The sequence below is a fragment of the Pristis pectinata genome, chromosome 5 (genome assembly GCF_009764475.1).
Source record: "Pristis pectinata isolate sPriPec2 chromosome 5, sPriPec2.1.pri, whole genome shotgun sequence".
In the NCBI taxonomy this organism is placed as follows: Eukaryota; Metazoa; Chordata; class Chondrichthyes; order Rhinopristiformes; family Pristidae; genus Pristis; species Pristis pectinata.
This window is the reverse complement of record NC_067409.1, coordinates 4141098-4158223: the sequence shown is the minus strand read 5'-3', so window position 1 is coordinate 4158223 and position 17126 is coordinate 4141098. Positions and strand designations below refer to the sequence as shown.

The 17126-nt window shown below is 46.9% G+C and overlaps 1 protein-coding gene across 2 annotated transcripts in view; it reads right to left on the bottom strand.

The window, feature by feature from the left end:
• The window catches only part of fbxl6 (F-box and leucine-rich repeat protein 6), a 78869-nt gene that overhangs the window by 25961 nt on the left and 35782 nt on the right, over nt 1-17126 (bottom strand). The window contains exons 3-4 of one of the 2 annotated variants that reach the window (XM_052015507.1): nt 10368-10543; nt 3605-4171 (exon numbers count right to left, since the gene is read on the bottom strand). In XM_052015507.1, the coding sequence (XP_051871467.1) occupies nt 3605-4077 (473 nt within the window). In that variant the 5' untranslated portion in view covers nt 4078-4171; nt 10368-10543. Of the gene's footprint in view, nt 1-3604; nt 4172-10316; nt 10544-17126 lie in introns of those variants that run through there. The other variant, XM_052015508.1, reaches the window with a different exon arrangement.

Here is a 17126-nt window from a genome sequence, read left to right as displayed (position 1 = left end):
AACCAGAGGAGTAGGTCAGAGGAAGAAGGGGATGGGGAAAAGTCAGATCTGACAGGTAGAGAGGATTTGAGGAAGGAGAAGCAGAGTACAGGCTATAAAAGTAGAAAGGTGGATGGGCTAAAGTGCATTTACTTAAATGCGAGAAGCATCAGGAATAAGGGAGGTGAACTGAGAGCTTGGATTAGTACATGGGACTATGATGTTGTGGCTATCACAGAGACACAGCTGACATCAGCGCAGGAATGGATATTGAATATTCCCAGTTTTCAGTGTTTTAAAAGGGATAGGGAGGGGGGGGAGAAGAGGAGGAGGGGTGGCGTTACTGGTCAGGGACACTATTACAGCTGCAGAAAGGGTGGATAATGTAGAAGGATCCTCTCTAGAGTCAGTATGGGTGGAAGTTAGGAACAAGAAAGGAGCAGTTACTCTACTGGGCGTATTCTATAGGCCCCCTGGTAGCAGTAGGGATACTGAGGAGCAGATTGGGAGGCAGATTTTGGAAAGATGTGAAAATAACGGTTATTATAGTGGGAGACTTCACTTCCCAAATATTGATTGGCACCTGCTTAGTGCCAAAGGTTTCAATGGGGCGGAGTTCGTTAGGTGTGTCCAGGATGGATTCCTGTCACAGTACGTTGACAGGCCGACTAGAGGGAATGCCATATTAGATGATTTTGGATTCTTGTCACAGTACGTTGACAGGCTGACTAGAGGGAATGCCATATTAGATCTAGTTTTAGGTAATGAACCGGGACAGGTGACAGATCTATCGGTGGGTGAGCACTTGAGTGATAGTGACTACCGCTCCATAACCTTTAACATTGTCATGGACAGGGATAGGAGCAAAGAGGACAGGAAGATATTTAATTGGGGAAAGGCGAATTATGGGGCTCTAAGGCGAGAACTTGGGAGTGTAAATTGGCGTGACATTTTTGAAGGGAAATGTACTATAGAGATGTGGTCGATGTTCAGGGATGTCTTGCAGGATGTTAAGGATAAATTTGTCCCAGTGAGGCAGAGAAGGAGTGGTAGGGTGATGGAACCATGGGTGACAAGGGAAGTGGAACAACTAGACAGGAAGAAGAAGGCAGCATACACAAGGTGTAAGCAGCAAGGATCGGACAGGGCTCGTGAGGAATATAGAGTCGCAAGGAGGGAACTTAAGAAGGGGCTGAGGAGAAGGGGACATGAAAAAGCTTTGGTGAGTAGGGTTAAGGAGAATCCCAAGGCTTTTTACTCGTACGTGAAGGGCAGAAGGATGGCTACAGTGAAGGTAGGTCTGATTAAAGACAAAGGTGGGAAGATGTGCCTGGAAGCTGTGGAAGTGGGTGAGGTTCTCAATGAATACTCCTCTTCAGTATTCACCAAGGAGAGGGGTCTTGATGATGCTGAGGACAGTGTTGGTAAGGGTAATATTCTAGAGCATGTAGATATCAAGAGAGGATGTGTTAGAGCTGTTAGAAAACATTAGGACTGATAAGTCCCCGGGGCCTGACGGAATATCCCCCCAGGCTGCTTCGTGAGGTGAGGGAGGAGATTGCTGAACCATTGGCTAGGATCTTTGAGTCCTCGTTGTCCACGGGAATGGTACCGGAGGACTGGAGGGTGACGAATGTTGTCCCCTTGTTCAAAAAAGGTAATAAGGATAGGCCAGGGAATTACAGACCAGTGAGCCTTACATCTGTGGTGGGCAAGCTGTTGGAAAGGATTCTTAGAGATAGGATCTATGAGCATTTAGAGAAACATGGACTGATTAGGGACAGCCAGCATGGATTTGTGAAGGGAAGATCTTGCCTCACTAGCATGATAGGGTTCTTTGAGGAGGTGACCAGGAAGATTGATGAGGGTAGTGCAGTGGATGTGGTCTATATGGATTTTAGTAAGGCGTTTGACAAGGTTCCGCATGGTAGGCTTCTTCAGAAGGTCAGAAGCCAAGGGATCTAGGGAGGCTTGGCCATGTGGATTCAGAATTGGCTTGCCTGTAGAAAGCAGAGGGTTGTGGTGGAGGGAGTGCATTCAGATTGGAGGGCTGTGAATAGTCATGTCCCACAGGGATTGGTTCTGGGACCTCGACTTTTTGTGATATTTATTAACGACTTAGATGAGGGGGTGGAAGGCTGGGTTAGCAAGTTTGCAGATGACACAAAGATCGGTGGTGTTGTGGATAGTGTGGAGGGCTGTCGGAACTTACAGAGGGATATTGATAGGATGCAGAGCTGGGCTGAGAAGTGGCAGATGGAGTTCAATCCAGAGAAGTGTGAGGTGGTACACTTTGGAAGGACAAACTCCAAGGCGGAGTACAAGGTTAATGGCAGGATTCTGGGCAGTGTAGAGGAGCAGAGGGATCTGGGGGTTCATATCCACAGATCACTGAAAGTTGCCTCACAGGTGGATAGGGTAGTTAAGAAAGCTTATGGGATGTTAGCTTTCATAAGTCGTGGGATCAAGTTTAAGAGCCACGAAGTAATGATGCAGCTTTACAAAAGTCTGGTTAGACCACACTTAGAGTACTGTGTCCAGTTCTGGTCGCCTCATTATAGGAAGGATGTTGAGGTGTTGGAAAGGGTGCAGAGGAGATTTACCAGGATGCTGCCTGGATTAGAGAGTATGGATTATGAGGAGAGACTAAATGAGCTAGGGCTTTATTCATTGGAGAGAAGGAGGATGAGGGGAGACATGATAGAGGTGTACAAAATATTAAGAGGTATAGATAGAGTGGACAGCCAGCGCCTCTTTCTCAGGCCACCAACGCTCAATACAAGAGGGCATGGCTTTAAGTTAAAGGGTGGGAAGTTCAAGAGAGACTTCAGAGGGAGGTTTTTCACCCAGAGAGTGGTTGGTGCATGGAATGTGCTGCTGGGGGTGGTGGTGGAGGCTGATACGTTGGTCAAGTTCAAGAGATTGTTAGATAAGCATATGGAGGAATTTAAGATAGAGGGATATGTGGGAGGAAGGGGTTAGATAGTCTTAGGAGAGGTTTGTAGGTCAGCACAACATGGTGGGTCGAAGGGCCTGTATTGTGCTGTATTGTTCTATGTTAAATGTAGGTCTCTGGGGTCAATCACCATCCCGAGTTCACCGACCCTCCAACCCGCGAGTTCACCAAACCCAGAGTTCTCTGACCCTCCAAACCCCACCCAAACCCCCGAGGTCACTAACACCCCCGCCCCCAGATCCCGAGTTCACTGACCCCCACTGCCCCCCCCAAACCCCGAATTCACCGACCGTCCAGCTCCCCCAAACCCTGAGTTCTCCGACCCCCAACCCCAGCCAAAATTGTTGGTGGGTTAATCGGCCACTGTAAATTGACCCAAGTGTGTAGGTGAATGGTAGAATCTGAGGGGAGTTGATGGGAATGTGGAGAGAATGAAATGGATTAGTGTAAATGGGTGCTTGATGGTCAACATGGACGATGGGCCAAAGGGCCTGTTTCGCTGCTGTACATGCCTAAACTCTGTGTACACCACCATCCACCTCCCCAACTCCCACCCCCAATCCCGTGTCCAAATCCCATCTATGTCAGCCTTGCACTCTATCCCACTATTCACATACACTCACCTCAACAACTCCTCCTTACTTTCTCTCTCCCCCATCTAGCCCTTACCTGCAGAGGAATGGTACAGCTCCATTGGATGACACCACGTAATGGAAGATGTGAACCAAGACTTCAATTGGAAGCTGCTGACCCCACTGGTCAACGACTTCTTCTTTCTGGGCCTTCGGTTCGGAATTCATTAACTTGCGCTGACCGTCGGCGCAGTCAGAGGTGGCACCCCTTGTCCTCATTTCAACCAGGGAGAACTTTACGGTGTGGGCATTGTGCTTGTGATTCAACCTACGGTTGCTTTTCCTCGCCCATGGTCTTCTGGGCCTGGCCTTCCTCTGCACCTCGTTCTTGTTGGAAATGATCAGAAGCATGTCGTTGTCGGTATCGTGGACTGTATAGTCGGCCGTGTTCCACTGTGTTGCTCGCCGCACCTTCTTCACCCGGATGTGTGACCTACCCTGGCTTTCCACACTCACTTCCCGCTTGCGAGATGTCTGCCTAGAGGTGTGGGGAGATGAAGAGCCTTCCATCACAGCGTCCCCTCTCAGACCTCCTTATGAAATACTTTGGCCGGACACGTCCTTATCCAACAGTAAAAGCACAAAGAGGAACGTCACAGTGTCACTGGAACGAGAGAAAAATCAGCATTTCAGTACTTGCCACTGCTTGCTAACTGAACCCTCACCTGTGGCAGTGAGGTAAAACAAGTGCATGGAACAAGGCAGCACAGGAACAGGCCCTTCAGCCCACAGAGTCTGTGCCTGTGAAAGTCGATCTTCGCTGTAATAAAGCAAACACAAACAGAACCAAGGAGCATACAACAAGTGCTTTATTTTTCTTTCACTAGCGGGAGTGAGGGATACAGAGAAAGAGTAAACAGTGTAACCCGAGTTCTGTACTGATCCCCACTCAGAGATTCACATGCCAGGGTCCCTCTTGCCTACTTGCTAAGTTTCACATACCCATTATAATGATTTACTTTTGCTTCATTATCCGTTCCTTTCTTATCTTTGAGCACTACGTAACTCAGCAGCAGGTCATAATGCTACAATCTAAAATCACAGACAGCTCCAGGCTCCAAGGACAACCGCTTATCACAAACAGCTAGCCAGACAGGGATACTCCTTAACTAACTACTTCTTCGATTTACATGAGACACCTGGACATCATGCATATCAACTATAGTCACGCCGTGGTTAGGCAACAGCAGCTGAACTACATTAACCCTTACGTTCTCAGTTACTCTTACATGCCAACCATGAAGCCAATCCTATCTGCCTGCACACATTCCATTCCCTGCCTGTTTATGTGCCTGTCTGAATTTACGTACTATCAGCAAAATGGCTCTTAACAACTAACATTTTAGTGGAGAATCAAGAGACTTCAGATGCAGGAACCTGGAGCAACAAACGATCTGCTGGAGGAACTCAGCAGGTTGATCAGCATCCGTGGCAGGAAAGGAATTTTTGACGTTTTGGGTGAAAACACTTATTTAGTTCTGATGCAAGATTTCGATCTGAAACATCGAGAATTCCTTTCCCCTCCACAGATGCTGCTCGACCCACTGAGTTCCTCCAGCAGATTGTTTGTTGCGCTAAAATTTTAGCACTCAATTTGCAATCTCCAAGTCTGCTCTCATACCCCTTCGCTCCGCACACAAGACCTGTACCTGCCCCAACTCCCACCGAGTGGTATTCAGGCCACATTCTCCCTAGACTCTACCGTGTCCCTTGGTCAGTCTCTGCTTTGCAGCATCACTGAGCCACACTTGGATCCGACAGACCTCCTGGCATAATGGGAGGGAGCTACAATCAATCTGCTGGAGGAACTCAGTGGGTCGAGCAGCGTCTGTGGGAGGAATAGTAAGGGTCGGCGTTTCTGGTCGACACCCTGCATCAGAACTGAGAGGGGAGAGTGGAGATGGCCAGTATAAAGAGGAGAGGGGGGAGTGGTGAGAGGGGCCAGAGATGATGGGTGAACCGAGGAGGGGTGAAGAATGATTGAGGCAGGTAGGGGAGGGGGAGGAGTTGGGAGACAGAGGCAGGTGGATGATAGTTGGAGACATCAAAAAAAAACAAGCATATGGAGCCAGGTACAAGCAGAAGGGGAGTGGGGAGGGTGAAGGTGGAGACAGCTAATGAGAGTGATATTTATTGATAACTGATTGCATCCTAAAATCAAATGGCACCTTATGAGCAGTTTTTCCCCGTGCTTTTTCTCAAAAGAAATTGTGAGATTGCTATTTTGTTTTACAGTTCTTTTAAAAGTGCATTAAGTTCATTTAAAAGGAACTACAAAGTAAGAAAAGTTACACAAAACGTTTAAGAGTCAAAAAAGGAGAGAGAAAGTCAATGAAAATAGAAAATCCTGGAAACACTCATCAGCTCAGGCAGTGTCTGTGGTACGAGAAAGAGTTACAGTTTCAGGTCCAAGAATCTTCGTCAGAGTTTCCAGCATTTTCACACAAGGAGCGCAAAGATATCCAAGTAGAGTTCATTGGGATCAAGAATATAATCAGTGTGTTGGGGTGCAGGGTATGAGTGAGACTTTTAAAGAATATTTAATACTGAAGAGTGTGACCATCTTCACAGAACTGGTGCGTGGGGGGGTGGGTCAACGCTCAACAGGAACAGTGTGAAATATTGGACAGATTAAACAAAGTAAGAGAGGAAATACTGACAGTGTTTGAAAGTGGATAAATCACTAGGCCTAAAATCCAACCTAGGCTGTTGAAAGAAGCAAGGGGGGGACACTGGAGAGGTGTGGTCCATTGTGCAATCCTCTCAGCCTACAGGATTGTTGGACAAGTGCTGTTGTTTAAAATGAGATTACAGGATAAACCAAATGATTACATGCCTGATAGTTTAATTTCAGCAGCAGGCAAATTTTGGATCTGTTCTGAGGGACAATACATATCCTCATTTAGAAAGCCACAGATTAACTAAGGACAATGATCTTCGATTTGCTTAGGAAAAATCTTATCTGACTAATAGTAGACCTTGAGGTTACAGGGAGGGTCAATGAGGGCAGTGCGTTTGACGCACTCTGCATGGATTTTAGCAACGCTTTTAATAAGGTGCTAAGTGGCAGGCAGGTCAAAATTGTGAAAACCCATGAGATCCAAGACAGAGTAGCAAATTGAATTCAAAACTGTGACAGGAAACAATGGGTAATAGTTGGGGTATGTTTTGTGACCGCAAGGCTGGAAGGCTGTTACCAGTGGGATTCCACAGGTACCGAGTGCCTTGCTTCATGTCACATTTAGTAATAATTTCAAGTCAAATGCAAAGGTCATGATAGTCTGCAAAAGTTACAAAAACTGGCTATTTGGTTGACACAAGGAAAATGTTCTAGAGATGATCAGTTAGGCAAAAAAGTGGAAAAATGGAATTTAATCCATAGGGTCACAAGGTAATACTTTAGGGGAGGTACAACAAGACAGTGTATAAAATCACGAGGGGCAGAGACAGGGTGAATGCACTCAGTCTTCTTCCCAGGGAGAGGGAACCAAAAACTAGAGGGCATAGGTTTAAGGTGATAAGATATCTTTATTAGTCACACGTACATTGAAACACACAGTGAAATGCATCTTTTGCGTAGAGTGTTTTGGGGGCAGCCCGCAAGTGTCGCCACGCTTCCAGTGCCAACATAGCATGCTCACAACTTCCTAACCTGTACGTCTTTGGAATGTGGGAGGAAACCGGAGCACCCAGAGGAAACCCACAGGGAGAACGTACAAACTCCTTACAGACAGCAGCTGGAATTGAACCCGGGTCACTGGCGCTGTAATAGCATTACACTAACCGCTACACTACCATGCCTGCCAATCTCCACATTAACATCTCCCCATTGCCTTTTCAGTAAAAATATCATCTAACATTTTATCAAATCTTTTTAGAGTCCATTGCCTTAAAGATCAATTGTATGATGTTACTCTTTTCAGCACCGTGCATTTGAAAACTGACTCCATGAGAGAAATACAGCAATGAGTATTTCTCCCTCATCACTTGAGAAGGTTAACATGCACTTCTTATCATAAGACAGTTACTACTATGATGCAATTTCACATAAAAGTTGCAGAGAATGATGATGTTTTCTGTGCATTTTCCTTATGGAGGAACTGAACCACATTCTGCCACAATGTAAAGGATTTGCATTGTGTCACAGCCTGGTATGGAGGCTCCAATGCACAGGATCCAAAGAGGCTGCAGAGGGTTGCAGACTCAGCCAGCTCCATCATGGGCACAACCCTCTCCACCATCGAGGACATCTTCAAGAGGCGGTGCCTCAAGAAGGCAGCATCCATCACTAAGGACCCTCACCATCCGGGACATGCCCTCTTCTCGTTACTACCATCAGGGAGGAGGTACAGAAACCTAATTCTGTACCTCCTCAATGATTTAGAAACAGCTTCTTCCCCTCCACCATCAGATTTCTGAATGGTCCATGAACACTACTTCATTATTCCTTTTTTTTCACTATTTATTTAGTTTATAATTTATAGTAATTTCCATGTCTTTGCACTGTACTGCTGCCACAAAACAACAAATTTCACATCATACATCAGTGATAATATATCTGATTCCCCAGAGAAAATAGTTTCAACTCCTTCAAATCCCCATCAGTCTAAAGACTTTGAATAGCTCCTCCATCAACAACCTGAACATAAGGAATATAAATTTACATAACTTGTCCTTAAAGCTTAATCCTTTTAAGCTTCAGCTTCATTCTGTAAACATGCCATACTCATCCAAGATCCCAAGGTACAGTGCCCAAAGCTGAACGAAAATGCTCCATATGGTATCAGATCAAAAGCTCATTGCCCTCACTTTGAGATTCCAAGCTCAATAACATATACAGTAGATCAATATTTCAAAAATGTTATTTTAAATATTATAGATTTAAGAAATCCTCGTGGCACAGAATGAAGCAATTCAGTTATTATTCCATGCCGGCTCTCTGTGGAGTTTTCCCCCAGTTTATCCTTGTGTTCCTGTAAATTTGTTTCTGAATTTATTTCTAAGTGATAGAAAGGTTTAGGTTGTCAGGAGGGGAGTCAATTGCCACCAGATATCCAGCCCCTGAACTGCTCTCATAGCCAGAGTGTTTATGAGGCTGATCCTGTTGAGTTACTGGTTAACAGTGACCCCAGGACATTAATGGTAATTAGTAAACCAAATGCCATTGAATATCAATCTAATAGAACAGGTTGAGGGAGGAATAAGAGCAAAGGGGAGGAGAGGCAACACGGGGCAAGGGGGACGGGACACAGTGAGGGGGGACGGGACACAGTGAGGGGGGACGGGAGGAAGGGGGAGGAGGGACACAGGGTGAGGGTGGGAGTCACAGGGTGGTGGTGGAGGGGAATGAGGAAGTCACAGGGTCAACAGGTGAGGGGGTCATGGGAGGGTCAGGGTGGAGGGGATCATGGGGTAAGGAGTCACACACAGTAGAGGGCACGAGCATCACTGGGTGAGGGGGGAGAGGGAGCCTCCAGGGGTGTGGATGATGAGGGGGATCACTGAGTGGAGGGTGAGGGGAGGAGGTGAGGGGATCACGGAGGGGGTGAGGGGGGAGAGGTGAGGGGGGAGAGGTGAGGGGAGTGAGAGGGGAGAGGTGAGGGGGGTGGGAGGGGAGAGGTGAGGGGGGTGGGAGGGGAGAGGTGAGGGGGGAGAGGTGAGGGGGGAGAGGTGAGGGGGGAGAGGTGAGGGGGGAGAGGTGAGGGGGGTGGGGGGCGGGGAGAGGGGAGGTGGGAGGTGGGGGGGAAGGTGAGGGGGGAGGGGGGGGAAGGTGAGGGGGGAGGGGGGGGGAAGGTGAGGGGGAGGGGGGGAAAGGTGAGGGGGAGGGGGAGAGGGAAGGTGAGGGGGGAGGGGGAGAGGGAAGGTGAGGGGGGAGGGGGAGAGGGAAGGTGAGGGGGAGGGGGAGAGGGAAGGTGAGGGGGAGGAGGGAAGGTGAGGGGGAGGGGGGTGAGGGGGAGGGGGTGAGGGGGAGGGGGAAGGTGAGGGGGGAGGGGGAGGAGGGAAGGTGAGGGGGGAGGGGGAAGGTGGGGGAGGGGGAGGAGGGAAGGTGAGGGGGGAGGGGGAGGGGGAGGGGGAGAGGGGAAGGTGAGGGGGGAGGGGGGAAGGTGAGGGGGGAGGGGGAGGGGGGAAGGTGAGGGGGGAGGGGGAGGGGGAAGGTGAGGGGGGAGGGGGAGGGGGAAGGTGAGGGGGAGGGGGGAAGGTGAGGGGGGAAGGTGAGGGGGGAAGGTGAGGGGGGAAGGGGAGGGGGGAAGGGGAGGGGGGAAGGTGAGGGGGAGGAGGGAAGGTGAGGGGGAGGGGGGAAGCGGAGGGGGAGGGGGGAAGCGGAGGGGGAGGGGGGAAGCGGAGGGGTGAGGGGGAGGGGTGAGAGGGGAAGGGGGGAGGGGTGAGAGGGGGAGGGGTGAGGGGGGAGGGGTGAGGGGGGAGGGGGAGGGGGGAGGGGTGAGGGGGGAGGGGGAGGGGGAAGGGGGGAGGGGGGAGGGGGAGGGGGGAGGGGGAGGGGTGGGGGGGAAGGGGGAGGGAAGGGGAGGAGGAGGGTGAAGGGGAGGGGAACGGGGTCAGAGGTCAGGGAGGGGAGGGGCGGGGCCACGATTCCCACTGGCCGCTGTGGGCCTGAAGAAGCAGTAACCATGGTAACGGGGTTTAATTAAGACAATTTCCAACCCTCGTGGGCCGCCACCTCTCCTTCTCCTCCTCCTCCTCCTCCTCCTCCCGCGGCCCATCCTCCCCTCCCCTCCGCCTCCGACACTCACTCCCTCCGCCGCCGCCATGTTCCCCACGGCTCCTTTGCCTCTCACACTAACCTGACGGCCGCCTCCAAGTCCCGCCCACGCCTCACGCCAATTGGCTACGCTGCCGCTGCTCCTCAAAAAGGGGAAGCACGGTCCTCAACGTCGATTGGTCCAATGCTCCCGTCAATCACAACAACGCCGGCGGCCGCTCGCGATCAAGTTGGGTCGACACCTCCTCCTACCGTAATCTTAAAGGCAACGTTTTAAAAGGGGAGGGGACAACGACCAAAGCGACTTTTTTTGAACTGGCAGAATTTTAATTTTTTTTAAAAACTTTTTAAAATAAATGTAAGTTATTTTGAATTTGCATTAAATGCGTGGCACAAAGCAAAATGCTGACGTTTATTTTTATTGCACTGCTCATTTGCATAAACAGTTACTGCTGGAGGCATTTTTAATCATCTCAGTTGTAGGTTTATTAAAATATAATTTATTGTTTCATTTTATTTTTTGGCTGATACTCTTCAGTTTCTGGTAAACAGTTTCTTAACTGTTCTAAATTTATAATTTCTTTCTCGTAAAAATTGTGTTTTCATGAGAAACAAATTTAAAAATTTTGTAAAAACTTATGTTCAATTTATGTTTTTCTTGTGAATGCTGCTTATCTGATGCTCTGTGCCTGTGATGCTGCTGCAAGTAAGTTTTTCGTTGCACCTGTGCACACATGTACCTGTGCATATGACAATATGCACCTGTACATGTACCTGTGCTTATGACAATAGCCCAGTAATTTCTAGGGTAGGGACATGTTCGGCACAGCTTTGTGGGCCGAAGGGTCTGAATTGTGCTGTAATTGTTCTATGTTCTATAAACGCAACTTTGACTTTATAGCAGCACACATACTTCACATTTCATTAAGGAGACCCATTCACTGAGATCAAGTTTATTGTCACGGGCAATAATTTACAAGCCATGAAAATTAGCCTTTTGCAGCAGCAGCACAGTACATTACAAGCAAGTTAACGTTAACCTAAATTAACATAAATTATACATAATTTACAGGACAAAATAAACGTAATGACATTAGTGCAAGTTGAGAGAGAGAAAAAGAAATGTAGTCCAAGTTCATGTTAGGATAACTAGTGTGAGCTGCCAGAGGGATATAATTTACAGCAAAAAAAAACTGCCGAAGGAACTCAGCAAGTCAAGCAGCATCTGTGGAGGGAGATGGTCAGTCGACGTTTCGGGTTGAGACCTTTCAAGAGTTTCTTGTGGCTCGAGTAGAATTTACAGCCCAGTAAACTGGCCAATCGGTCCAATTATCTCTGCTGGTCCTCTGCAAGCCTCCTGCCCACCTCATAAAACATCTAACATTACAGCACAGTACAGGCCCTTCGGCCCACAATGTTGTGCCGACATTTTATCCTGTTCCAAGATCAACCTAACCCTTCCCTCCCACATAACCCTCCATTTTTCTATCACTCATTTATATTTCCTTTCCTCCACAGATGCTGCCTGACCCGCTGAGTTCCTCTGGCAGTTTGGTTTTTGCTCCAGATTCCTTTTATATTTTTCACAAAAGAGATAAATTTCTCATCTCTGACCACATCCAGTACCTTTAGTAATAAACAATCTGCTGGAGGAAATCAGCGGGTCGAGCAGCATCTGTGGGGGGAGAGGAATTGTCAATGTTTCAGGTCATGCAGGGTTCCAACCCATTGACAATTTCTTTCCTCCCACAGATGCTGCTCGACCCGCTGAATTCCTCCAGCAGATCATTTATTGCTCCAGATTCCAGCGTCTGCGGTCTCTGGTGTCTCCAGTACCCTTAGTACTCTAGTTACACTTTAGGTAACTCATTCCTTCTGTCTGCTGGTCGTTTCTGCCAGTCATCCATCAATGATTTTGGCTCAGCTTTTCTCCTTCCATTAGTATTGTCTTGCTTGCTTGGCATGTCCCATAGTCCTGCTGTTAGCAATGCCTGAAACATAATCTGATTTACAACTGCCACATTAATACATTTGGTCTCACCCCACCAGAGATACTCCCTTTGCCCTAACCCTCCCAATCCCACCTCCTCTGCCACTGAAAGCAAGTTTTCTTTCTTCCCCAATTCTGACAAAGTCTCAGACCTGAAGCAATAAAGCTTTTTTTCTGCTTTTTATGATTTTCAACTCTTCCTGCATTTTCTGGTTTCAGATTTCCATCATCTGCAGATTTGTTGATCTTAGAAGCAGTGCTCCCTTCTATCCGCCTGTACTTTGCTACCATAAGACCACAAGATATAGAACATAGAACAGTACAGCACAGAACGTGCCCTTCGGCCCACAATGTTGTGCCGACATAGCTAATCCCTCCTACCTACAGAATGCCCATATCCCTCTATTTTCCTCTCATTCATGTGCCCATCCAAGCCCCTCTCAAATGCCCCCAATGAATTTGCTTCCACCACCCTATCAGGCAACGCATTCCAGGCATCCACCACTCTCTCAGTAAAAAAAGTACCCCTCACGTCTGTTCTGAACCTATCCCCTCTCACCTTAAATGCATGCCCTCTGGTATTGGATCGCTCAATAATGGGAAAAAGATATTGCTTCTCCACCCTATCTATGCCCTCATCATTTTATACACCTCCAACAGATCACCCCTCAGCCTCTGCCGCTCCAGAGAAAAGAGGCCAAGTTTGCCCAGCCTCTCCTGATAGCACATGCCCTCTAATCCAGGCAGCATCCTGGTAAACCTCCTCTGCACCCTCTCTAAAGCCTCTACATCCTTCCTATAGTGAGGTGACCAGAATTGCACACAATACTCTAAATGCGGCCTGACCAATGTTCTATAAAGATGCATCATAATTTCCGGACTCCTGTACTCCATACCTCGATTAATAAATGCAACCGTTCTTAACCACCCTGTCGACCTGTGTAGCCACTTGCTGTGAGTCATAGACTTGCACCCCAAGGTCTCTCTGCTCTTCAACACTGTTAAGGGTCTTGCCCTTAAGAGTGTACTGCCTCTTGACATATAGGAGCAGAATTAGGCCATTCAGCCCATAGAGTCTGCTCTGGCATTCAAACATGGCTGATTTTATTTCAACCCAGTTCTCCCAGCTCCTCCCCATAACCTCAATCAACACCAGAGATGCCTCAGCTATACAATCGAGAGTATCATGATTGTTCTTCAGGACCACACATTCCCCATAACCTCAATCAACACCAGAGATGCCTCAGCTATACAATCGAGAGTATCATGATTGTTCTTCAGGACCACACATTCCCTCTCAATAAAGCCCATCCATCTTCATTTCCTTCTAACACTTGGAGCAAAAAGCGAACTGCTGGGGGAACTCAGCAGGTCGAGCAGCACCTGGGGGGCTGGGGGGAATTGTGAAAGGGATTTCCTTTCCGCCACAGACGCTGTCCGACCCGCTGAGCTCCTCCGGCAGTTTGTTTTTTGCTCCAGATTCCAGCATCTGCGGTTTCTGGTATCTCCTAAAAATTTCTTCCTCCTGAACACCCACTCTGCCTTCAAGACATCTCCACTATTCTTATTGGTAACATATTGCACATGGAAAACTCAATAGAGATGGTATAAAGAACATATCAACAGTACATTTAGATACTCTGTAACTGTATTCGTAGCATTGCATGGATACATTGATAAATAAGGTAAGATAAAAGACTCTTGGATAGGTACATGGATAGAGATCTGGAACAAATGCAGGCAAATGGGACTGGCTTAGATGGGCATCTTGGTCAGCATGGACCAGTTGGGCCAAAGGGCCTCTTTCCGTGCTATACAGTGGCATGCAGAAGTTTGGGCACCCCTGGTCAAAATTTCTATTACTGTGAATAGCTAAGCGAGTAAAAGATGAGCTGATTTCCAAAGGCATAAAGTTAAAGATGACACATTTCTTTAATATTTTAAGCAAGATTACTTTTTTATTTCCATCTTTTACAGTTTCAAAATAACAAAAAAGGAAAAGGGCCTGAAGCAAAAGTTTGGGCACCCTGCATGGTCAGTACTTAGTAACACCCCCTTTGGCAAGTATCCACAGCTTGTAAACGCTTTCTGTAGCCAGCAAAGAGTCTTTCAATTCTTGTTTGGGGGATTTTCACCCATTCTTCCTTGCAAAAGACTTCTACTTCTGTGAGATTCTTGGGCCATCTTGCAGGCACTGCTCTTTTGAGGTCTATCCACAGATTTTTGATGATGTTTAGGTCGGGGGACTGTGAGGGCCATGGCAAAACCTTCAGCTTGAGCCTCTTGAGGCAGTCCATTGTGGACTTTGAGGTGTGTTTAGGATCGTTATCCTGTTGTAGAAGCCATCCTCTTTTCATCTTCAGCTTTTTTACAGATGGTGCGATGTTTGCTTCAGAATTTGCTGGTACTTAATTGAATTCATTCTTCCCTCGACCAGTGAAATGTTCCCCATGCCACTGGCTGCAACACAAGCCCAAAGCATGATCGATCCACCCCCATGATTAACAGTTGGAGAGGTGTCCTTTTCGTGAAATTCTGCACCCTTTTTTCTCTAAGCATACCTTTGCTCAATGCGGCCAAGAAGTTCTATTTTAACTTCATCAGTCCACAGGACTTCTTTCCAAAATGCATCAGGCTTGTTTAGATGTTCCTTTGCAAACTTCTGATGCTGAATTTTGTGGTGAGGACACAGGAAAGTTCTCCCTGTGACTACATGGGTTTCCTCCCACATTCCAAAGACGTACAGATTAGGAGCTGTGGGAATGCTATGTTGGCGCCGGAAGCGTGGCGACACTTGCGGGCTGCCCCCCAGAACACTCTACGCAAAGATGCATTTCACTGTGTGTTTCGACGTACATGTGACTAATAAAGATATCTTAAAACGTGCTCTGCAAACCTTCACCAATAGCAACATGATAATGTTCAGATAATCTGTTTTTAGTTATGTTGGATGAGGGAGAAACATTAGCCAGGACTCGAAAGTGAGTTCCCCAAATCTTCTTTGAACTAATGGTACGGGTTGACAAGAGCTTAGTCTAATTTCTCATCTGAAGTATTACACAACTGCTGAGGGATTTCAGCCTGGAATATTGTGCGTCAATCTCCTCAGCTTCTGACTCAGGAGCAAGACTGCAAACGGCTGAACCTGAACACACAGAAAGAAAAGATTGTCACCCAGTCCAGCCTCAGTCTTGATGCAGGGTTTTGACCCGAAACGTTGACAATTCCTTTCCTCCCACAGACACTGCTCGAGCCATTGAGTTCCTCCAACAGACTGTTCATTGCTCCAACCCCAGTAAACTTTCCTTCTCACCTTTAGCAAAGGGAAGTACACTGTCAAAGAGCAGAGGGTCCAGTACATGACGACTGTGTGGTTGTCAAGGAAAAAGATTACTCGGACCCGGAAGGCGTCTGCTTCAGAAAAGCCTTTATTGTAGCATGATGTTATGGAGAGCTCAGACTCCTAAAAGCTCAGCAAAGGATTACACTCATTTTTATATTTAAAATATACACGACAAAAAAGCATTTACACAAATACAAAAGTTTCTCAGCATATTCTAGGCGATAACCTGAAGCACTTAAAAGTTACTCTGCCTGCAGCATTAGGATAGATTATGAAACAATGATTCCAAAAAAAGACAAGATCCCATATCTTTCTTTGAGAACAAGCAAGCAAGCAAGCTAGATAAGGTTAGTTAGTTAGTTAGTTAGCAGTTAACCAAGGACAGACAGCTGTCTGTAGAAATGGTTTGACCCTCTTAATAATGCTTTAAATTTTCTTCCACAGTGGTAGCCTAATGCTTATGTAACTGGGTTAGCAGCCAGAGGTTTGAACAATTGTTCCAGAGATGTGAGTGCAAATCTTGCAAAGACAGCTAGGGAATTTAAATTACATAAGCATATCTCACTTTTAAATAAAGAAAGTTTCACTTAATAACAGTAAGCATAAATCCACCAGATTGTCGTAAGTGGTTTACAAACACCACCAACGCCTATATCCAAAAATGAATCAATATAAATTGAATATACAAGTTGGGAGGTTACGTTGTGATTGTACAAGACATTGGTGAGGCCACACTTGGAGTATTGTATTCAGTTTTGGTCACCCTGTTATAGGAAGGATGTGATTAAACTGGAAAGTGCAAAAAGATTTACGAGGATGTTGCTGGGACTCGAGGGGCTGAGTTATAGGGAGAGGTTGGACAGGCTGGACCTTTACTCCTTGAAGCACTGGAGACTGAGGAGTGATCTCATAGAGATATATAAAATCACGAGGGGCATAGATAAGGTGAAGTAGTCTTTTATCCAGGGTTGGGGAATCAAAAACTAGAGGTCACAGTTTTAAGATTAGAGGTGAAAGGTTTAATAAGACCCTGAGGGGCAACTTTTATACCCAGTGGGTGGTAGATATATGGAACCAGCTGCCAGAGGAAGTGGGTGAGGCAGGTACATTAGATAATCAGAATTAGGCTTATTATCACTGACTTATATGACATGAAATGTGTTGTTTTGCTGCAGCAGGACAGTGCAAAGACATAAAAATTACTACAAATTACAAAAATAAATAAATAGTTCAAATAAAAAGGAATAACGAGGTAGCGTTCACGGACCGTTCAGAAATCCGATGGCGGAGGGGAAGAAGCTGTTCCTGAATCGTTGAGTGTGAGTCTTCAGGCATTTAGGAAGTATGTGGACAGGTATATGGACGACAAGAGTTTAGTGGGATATGGGCCAAGTGCTGGGAAATGGGATTAGCTTGAATATACATCTTGGTGGGTTTGGAGAATTATGGGCTGAAGCTCCTGTACAACACTGTGTCAATGAAAAAAATTTATTTCTTTATTAAATTAA